The following is an 8,608-nucleotide window of genomic DNA, read 5'->3' on the forward strand; positions in this document are numbered from 1 at the left end:
AATAATTTGATCACATGGTGCTCGTTGAATTTTATGGAACTAAATCTAAATAAATGTAAGAAACTTTCTTACGTCGATTCGTTCACAGATTTAGGCGTTCTATTTGACCATTATGTTACGTTTTAATTTGCATATTGAGCTCTCGTTAACCAAAGCTAGATCCGCGCTTGGTTTTATAAAAAGGTCGATTGTGTGGTCTCCTTCCTACATGTGCTGTGTAGATTCAATATAATCTGTTCAAAAGCAATTCTCGCTGTTTGCCCTTAGGAAATTGGGTTGGGCTCTCTTCCCCCCTATGAAAATAGCTTGCTTCTGGTATTCTTACCATGCCGTCACTTGAGAAACAGATTGTTCTGCCTTCCTCTCGTCTCTCGTTTCCTTCTTAATCAAAGTAATAGATGGTACTATTGACTCGTCCGCGTTACTTAGTGAGATAAGCTTTAATGTCACTAACCGCTTCTCTAGGCACTTTATCTTGATTAAGCTTAGTCAATGTAAATACAATTATGAGCTGTTTAACCCGCTCAGAGTTCTTTGCAGAAACCTAAACGATGTCTATCACTTATTCTCATTATTAAAGCAATTTTGCTTTATACCCGCGCTTTAGCTTTGCCGTACTTAACTAACTAACTTGCATTCTTAATATCTCATTTTTTTTTATTTCGAAAATTATATGGTGTTGCTAACGTGTCTGTTGCCAACAAGCTTATGCATGTTTGCCATGGTTTAAGAGTTCCCTTGCAACCTTGATCTGTTCTTGTTGCGGATGTGCTTCTGTGTCACATGTTTTCTTTTTTTTTTCTAAATAAATATTTATGCATGAATTATTATTTTTAAATTACTTTGTTTTTATTATTCTTCTTTTTTCATATCTTCCTTTATAATTTATACTAGTTTTTAAAACAATTAGTACAAGATTCACTTTTAAGATGTTTTTGAATTCGACTGTTAATTTTGTTTAGTTGAATTGCATGTACAAGTAGCTAAAATAAAACAAAAGTAAATGCATTTCAATAAAAAGGTCTAAAGGTATGTCAACGAGAAATTCACTTATCCCTTCTACTTATCGTTGCTATTATGACTAAAAGATTCATAAAGATCTCCGCATTTATCAAAGCAGTCGAAAACATCATCATCACTATCAGGTGGCGAAATTTCTGCAGGCGGTGGTTTAAAGTAAACTTTAGATTTACTACTAAATCGTCGTCGACCGCTATATTTAAAAAAATTCTCAGCCGCTCTTTCGCCTATAATTGAACTCAAGTGTTCTTGAGTTACGTCGAAAAATTTGCTATCAGATTGACTTTTTAAAGAACGTTGACATGGTGCGTAGATCAGTATGCCTTTGGTATTATTGATAGCAGTTTCCTTTCCCGGTTCATTACCAAAAGTAGTTGTGGAAGATACGACGGCGCATTCACTTTCTTCAGAGCTGTACTCTGGTAGGCAGGACGACTTGTGACGACGAGAGATGGTTGACGAATCCACTTTTTCGCAAGGCGACGATTTCGACGTGGAGGAAACAGCTATTGTCTTTGGCATTCTCTGTTTCTTGGGGATATTATTATTATTATTAGCCGATGTTTCTTCCATAGAATTCGCTGCATTGTAATCAGTTGTAAATTGTCTCTTTCTAGCGATATTATTTGATTCCTTTATGGCTGTGGAATTGTAAACACATTGCGCTTTCGCAAAATTGACACTTGTTATGGAAATATTGGAATGGTTCTGAGAGGTGAAATTCCCACTATAGTTTGTAAACATATTAGGTGCTTCTGCTGCTGCCCCTTCTTCTTTAGATGTATTCATTGCTATGGGTCTTTGTCTGTTTTTTAATTTAAGCGTGCTTGCGTTCGAAATTTTCGTTGGGAGAGTGTTTTCTGAACATTTGGTCGGCTTCAGTTTTATGCATTTTTGTTCTTTTTCTGCAAGAAATATTTTGGATGGCAAGTCATCATCTGTCATGGAACTTTCGTCACTATCATAATTCGCAAGCTCTTTCGATTTTTCCGAAACCGAACTATTTGATGGAATCGCTTTAGTTGCATTCTTACCGTCAACTTTTTGCTTTGCATTACAATACTCTTTCTCCTTCTTGTGTTCACACTTTTTCGCGGATATTTCAGGTTTTTCATTTTTTAATTTCTCATCTCTCTTGGTTGATTTCTTTGGCGAATAATTTTCTACAAACCACTCCTCAATAGAAGTATCGGTTAAATTCCTGTAAGATGAACAAACACACAATCCATATATATTGTAATTAAATTATAATGCATTACTGTAATTATCTATGGATTGCCTCTATATGGCTATGCTAAAATTAAGGATACGTTTATACCCGTACTGGCTAGATACACTTTGCTAACGATTTATATATACGGTAGATAACTAGCTACATATATGAATTGTATGGTTCCGTTTAGGTAAGAAGAAATTGGATATTACATAAACCGAACTTTCTATTATTTATCATAAAATGCTGCAATCAGACAGTCCCCACTACTCTTGAATACAACCTTCTAAAACGAAGTTTCAGAGAGTCAGTCTATAAGTAATTGGCCATGGATTGACTCCCTTGATATTTAATCTGCTAAAGCGAATCTTTGAATTGAATTATTTCAACAGACGGACTGACAAGTGGCTTTCGCTACACGGGCTAATAGATTATATGTAGAGCATGTAATTCGTGAACGTATTCCTACTGTTGGTATAAAAAAAGAAATTAAGAGAACTTACTTGTACTTTGTGCACAATTTGAAACGGCTGTAGCAATTATTGTCGCATTCTCTTTTATTGGGTTTAGGATCCAGGTAAAGTTTGCTGGTTTGGTTCAAGCGTCGTTTACTTTTACGCTTTGAATTCGTTGGGGTGCCTGATGATGACGATGACGAATTCGCAATACATTCTATAAGTCGGTGATTGCAGCCAACATGAGATAATTGGCACTGATAATTATGGCTCTGCGCACGACATCTAGTTGGCGTGAATAGCATACAGCATTTTTTATAGGGGCTTACTATTTTGGACCGAAAATGATGAGGTTTTTTGCAGTCAGCATCAGAATCGGAAGAGAGTGATCGTTCTCTACCGCGATTACGCTTACGGCGGAGTACTTTATGACGTTTTGCTGCCATCGACCTTGGTTCATCAAGACAATGAGCGCGATAATTGGCCATTTTCATCATTCGTCGAGTTCTGATAGCTTTTAAATGCGATTCGTAAAATTCTTGATGGCAACCGTATTTTTCATGTAATTTTTTTCGTGTGCTTTCTACTCTACAATATGTTTTAATCATCATAGTGGAACTGGAGACGCTTTTAACGCGCCGAGGTCGACTAGACCGTATGTAACGAGCTGTCTCACCCGAATGCAAAGAATCTAAATCTGTTTCTGGATCCACTACCTTGCCGCCTTTTGGCAAAACGGCAGTTGCATCATGAAGTTCTTTAAAATTCTCCTTAGCCATATTGTAATTTTTTAACCAACTTCCAACTTTCTCTTCGATTTTTTGAGTATCAAAGGTATTCAGGATTTGCTCAAGACCAGACTCTTTCATTTGACGATTATGCTCGCTGACAATAGGCAATGTTTGATTAACAAAGTCCACCAATAAGTGTCTATCTTCATTATCAGAGCCATCATCTTGAATGGAAACTTCTGGAAAGCGTCCGCTCTTATTGAAGATCATCCTCAGACGGCTGCAATTGGTCATATTATTTAATACTTCCGGTTCTATTTCTTTATTAGTGGCGTCCTTATCTTCAATAGATGCGCAATCTTCACCGGAATTCGACCCCACGTCACTTTTAAATTCATTTTCAATATCAACAAGATTTATTTCTTTTCCGTCTTCATTTTTCATAAGTTTCTAAAATAAGACAGGAAACATGTGAAAAAAATTCAACCTCTTTGGATTAGTTTGACTTCAGTACAACAAGTCAAACCATATCATGTATATGCGAGATTAAGAATCATCAAATCGACCGTCTCAACAAATTTTTAATTGGCGTATATATCGCCACAACTAAAGCCGGTTACCGCTTCAACTGGCATGTCTCCTAACGGACATTTATCTCGCCAAAAAGATTTTAAATAATCATTTACTTACTTCCAAAAAAGCAGCCCACATTTTGGAGCGCGTATAGCTTAAATGTGTCAAATCCTCGACATTAAACGCCGGGGTAAGCATTTTTTCAACTTAAATTCTTTGCTTTAGATGCAATTAGTCTGTCAACTTGTAAAAAATTAGAAATGATACGAGAGTTGCCATATTTGAAATCGTCTTTTTTTGTAGTTGAAAGAACGGAGATGTTATAAAGAATTAAGCTTTTTATCGTTTTTTTACATAAAACTTACTCTATCTGAACGTAAATAAATGAAAACGTAGTAACGACTGCCACAAACGTTCGCGATCGTCACGAGCCATACAAAATTCTCGTTTACATGCGATAAAAAGAGTCACTTTGTAATGGTAAAACTTGTACTAAAAGGAAAAAGTAATTAATTAAAATTCAAAAGAGAACGTCTGAAGTCAAAATAAATTCTTTATAGAATTCATTGTACAAATGCAATTTTATATACACTTAATACAAACATGCAAAGTAATTGTTTGTTTCTCATTGTGCGAAGTAATAAAATAGATAGCACTTCTTCTACCACGCATTGCTCAACATTTTATTTAAAACATGTCAAAAATTAAATTTTATTTCATAATTAAAAACTAATAATACTATTTTAAAATTATTTTTAAACCTTTCATAAAAATCAACTGTTTGAACAAATACACTGAACGGGAATATCGCTTATTTTGATAAATTCGTTAAAGAAAATTATAAAACTGCCTTTGATTAAAAATATTTCTTTAATTAATAGTTCTGTCGTTTTAGTTTAAACTGTTATATATAAATAAGTTATTCCTGAGTGTATTTTGTTATCACCCTGAGCTTTAGCACGTAAGAGATATATATATTTATTATATTATTTATATATATATATATATATAAATATAAATATAAGAAAATTTGTTCTCACAGTATACGTAATATTTGGTGTAAAACTAGCTCTTAAAATCTAAACTTACAATTTTACAAATAATACACAAAAAAAAAAGAGAAAACAACGTATTTTAGAATACTTTTCAATCAATTTAACCTTGTTGTCATTCGTAGTCGATTTATGTTAGAGGAAGTGCGTGTTTTCTTTTCGTCTGCGATTTTTTGATTGTTTCAGTGTTTTTGCGTATTTAGCTCGGGTCTTCCCAGAGTTTTTTGTTAAAACTGATTACCGCGGATACCGTACGTGTTTCCTCTAAATATAATAAAAAAAATCTATAAAAAAAAAGAAAGATAAATAAAAATAAAAAATTGAAAACATTTGGCATTAGCCTCAGTAGTTCCTAAACCTTTTCAAGTGACTGGTTATTTCACAAATAACTAAATAATAGACAACCATAAGGCATAATGGCCCGGAGGCCGCCAGATAAAAACTCGAATAGATTTCATCTAGTCGAAATCTTTAGCTAATCTATGTGCTATTTCCGCTAAACTGCATGAAAAACTGAACTCAGTTAGAGGCGTAATTTATGCCCCATGCTTGAAACATGTGCCGGAAGATGAAATTGTTCGCGAAACGGGCAATCAAGGAGTGGCTGAAGTATATAAATTCACCAAACTAAATGGCGACGGAAAAACTCGCTCTCCTACAGGAAGAAATATTTTAACTTTTGATCACTATCGGTTACCGCGAACAGTTGATGTGGCGTGGTATAATTGTAAGATAGAACTCTACATTCCAAATCCCATGATGTGCAAAAACTGCCAACGCCTGGGTCGTACGGCAAAAAGACGCACCAGTGCTGCATCTTGTGCTATCTGTGGTCTTCCTCCACTTCCTAAAAGCTGTACGCGTACTTTCTGCATAAATTGTAATGATCAACACTCGGCGTTAGACAAATGCCGACGTTTTGTACAGATGCGTGAAATTCTAAAAATCAAAACAGAAAATTACTGTAGCATGGGCGAAGCGCGACGCAAATACCTGGAAATAAATCCATTTGTAGCCCAAGGAATTGGCAAAAGTAATACCTACGCTGCTGTTGCCTCGCGAATCGAGCCTAATAAGCCTTTAATTCCAACTCCTTCCAATGAAAAATCTGTTCTGCCATCAACCAAAAATTATATCGTGAAACCATTTCCATCACCCGCCAAAGATAATAGGGAAAAATCAAAACAACAGCAAATATTGAAAAAACTAGAGAAACAACACGTATGCTAAAAGTTAATTAACTAAATTTCCCAGAATCACCAGCTCTCAACTCTAGTCAACAAATTACAAGTTGTAATGAATCCAATTTTTCATCCCTTAATCAACCTTTAATTTCAAATTATTCACGTGCGCCCACTCTTTACACTTAAAATGTACGCAAGCACCTAAGTACAGATTATTCTGGTAAGAACAAATTATTCTCGCAAAATTCCTGTAGGGACCTTCTCGGCGGAAACCCTGATATGGCAAGTTAACCCACAAACCACTCCGTATCAATGTCATTACAATTAAATAAAATTTTTAAAATTCTACAATGGAACATTAAAGGGTTTATTAATAATTTTGATGAACTGCGTACACCCATAAATAATTTTAATCCAACCTTTATATTCCTTCAAGAGACCCATTGCAGAAGCTCTCTTAATTCTATTCCACCAATATCATACACTGGATACTTCACGAATACTGATTGCAATTCATTTTCCAAACAAGGAGATGGTGTTTTTATAAAATCAAGTATACCTTACAAACGCATAAATTTAAGCTTATACATACAAGCCGTAGCGATACAAATAACCTTAAACATAAAATTTACAGTGCCTTCACTCTATATCCGCCCTTCATAGTCGTTTTCTCAGCAAGAACTCTACAATTTATTCTCCGTACTTTCCTCCCCATTAATTATATGCGGCGACTTTAATAGCTGGAAGCATCTGGGGCTCAACAGTGAACAACACTCGTGGTACTGTTTTAGAAAAGGCATTCATTCAAAGCAATCTCTGCATTTTAAATGATGAAAAAGCGCGGCACTTTTCAACTCATCACACCTTTTCACATATTAATTTAACATGTTTCTCTCCGTCTCTTCTTCCTTTGGTTTTCTGGTCTATTTCTGATGATCTACATAATAGTGATCACTTTCCAATCATAATCGATCTTAAACTTTTAAAGTCCTCTGTTACTCCAGCAAAGCAGGCCAAATTTCTGCTAGATAAAGCGGATCTGATCAATTACTCCAAACAGGCCGAGTCATTTCTGAATTCAAAGCCATTTAACGGGAATTGCAACCATGATGCTGCTATTATGTCTAAAGTGATTCGCACGGTTGCTCATCTCTCTATTCCTCAATCCAACAGCTCTTTTAAACGAGCTAGGCTTCCTTGGAAGAACAACATGCTTTCGTTATTGAGGAAAACCAAAGTGGATCGCTTTAAAATATGTCCTGATCGTGATCATATGTTATTATACAAAAAGGCAAATGCTCTATTCAGAAAGGAATTACGAAAATCAAAGGCACTTCGTTTCGAATTTTTTTCGAAAAGAATTCACAGAAACACATCAATGAAAGTTGCCTGGAGCAAAATCAACAGACTCAATGGGACTTCAAATCTGAACGAAATTTTTGCCATCTGCACTCCCAGTGGAATTTACCTGACGGAGAAGAGATTTCTAATTACTTTGGACATGTGTGGTGCGAATATTCCTTTGACAGCAACTTTTCCAGTGCTTTCATTGAAAACAAAAGGACTCCAATTTCTCTTTCAAATACTATTGACAGATGCGCCATCTTCCTGAAAAATTGCATATCTACCTTAGAACTTGAAAGTATTCTTTCCAAATCGAAGGAGAGGACATCTGGTCTAAGCATCTCCTACCAAATGATCAATGCTCTGTCTAATTCAACTAAAAAGAAATTAATGGACCTGTATAATACGGTATTTTTAACTGGCCATATAACCTACATGTGGAAACTGCCAGCAGTTGTTCCAATTTCAAAGTCAAAAAATGCCTCTTTAAAGTATTAGAAAAGATTATGGCATTTAGATTATCTTGGTTTCTTGAGTCCAAGAACCTAATAACAAAGCAATAAGTTGGTTTCAAGCGGGATAGAGGGTGCATCGACGCTTTTTTACATATTGATTATTTTACAAGCAAAGCAATTTCCGAACGGAATCATGTAACAATTCTCTCAATTGATTTCAAAAAAGCATTTGAGAGAGTTGGTCTTCATCTTATTTTAAAACTCTTGAAATTATGGAATGTTGGACACAAATTCTTCAACTACATCAAATCATTCATGTCGGATCGGCGATTCAAAATTAGAATCAAAAATCATCTCTCTGATTCATTTCCGCTAATGAATGGCATTCCGCAAGGATCTCCTCTTTCTGTCATGCTTTTCCAGATCGCCTTCAACGAAATTAGCAAAATTCTTTGCCGTGTATCGAGAGTCGCACATTGTCTCTACGCCGATGATGTATACATTTTTACAGAAGGAAAAGATAGCACGAAGGCAATCAACATCCTCGAATCTATTGGACGAGAGATTTTCGCCTGGGCAAA

General features: G+C 35.3%; 1 protein-coding gene across 1 annotated transcript; it reads right to left on the bottom strand.

Moving 5' to 3' along the window:
• Window positions 1–866: 866 nt before the first annotated feature.
• On the bottom strand, window positions 867–4,279 carry LOC119643405. Its single transcript, XM_038042755.1, has 3 exons — window positions 4,110–4,279; window positions 2,737–3,869; window positions 867–2,221 (listed from the first exon to the last, which is right to left on the bottom strand). Exons 1-3 carry the CDS (start codon window positions 4,188–4,190, stop codon window positions 1,060–1,062), a joined length of 2,376 nt encoding a protein of 791 aa, XP_037898683.1. The 5' UTR covers window positions 4,191–4,279; the 3' UTR covers window positions 867–1,059.
• Window positions 4,280–8,608: the final 4,329 nt, after the last annotated feature.

The sequence above is a fragment of the Glossina fuscipes genome, unplaced genomic scaffold (genome assembly GCF_014805625.2).
Source record: "Glossina fuscipes isolate IAEA_lab_2018 unplaced genomic scaffold, Yale_Gfus_2 60725, whole genome shotgun sequence".
NCBI lineage: Eukaryota > Metazoa > Arthropoda > Insecta > Diptera > Glossinidae > Glossina > Glossina fuscipes.

Coding starts and splice junctions, on each gene's coding strand:
- LOC119643405 (XM_038042755.1), bottom strand. CDS start 4,190: ATGCTTACCCCGGCGTTTAATGTCGAGGATTTGACACATTTAAGCTAT. Junction 3,870..4,109: donor TGTGGGCTGCTTTTTTGGAA/GTAAGTAAATGA, acceptor GTCTTATTTTAG/AAACTTATGAAAAATGAAGA. Junction 2,222..2,736: donor AAATTGTGCACAAAGTACAA/GTAAGTTCTCTT, acceptor TTCATCTTACAG/GAATTTAACCGATACTTCTA.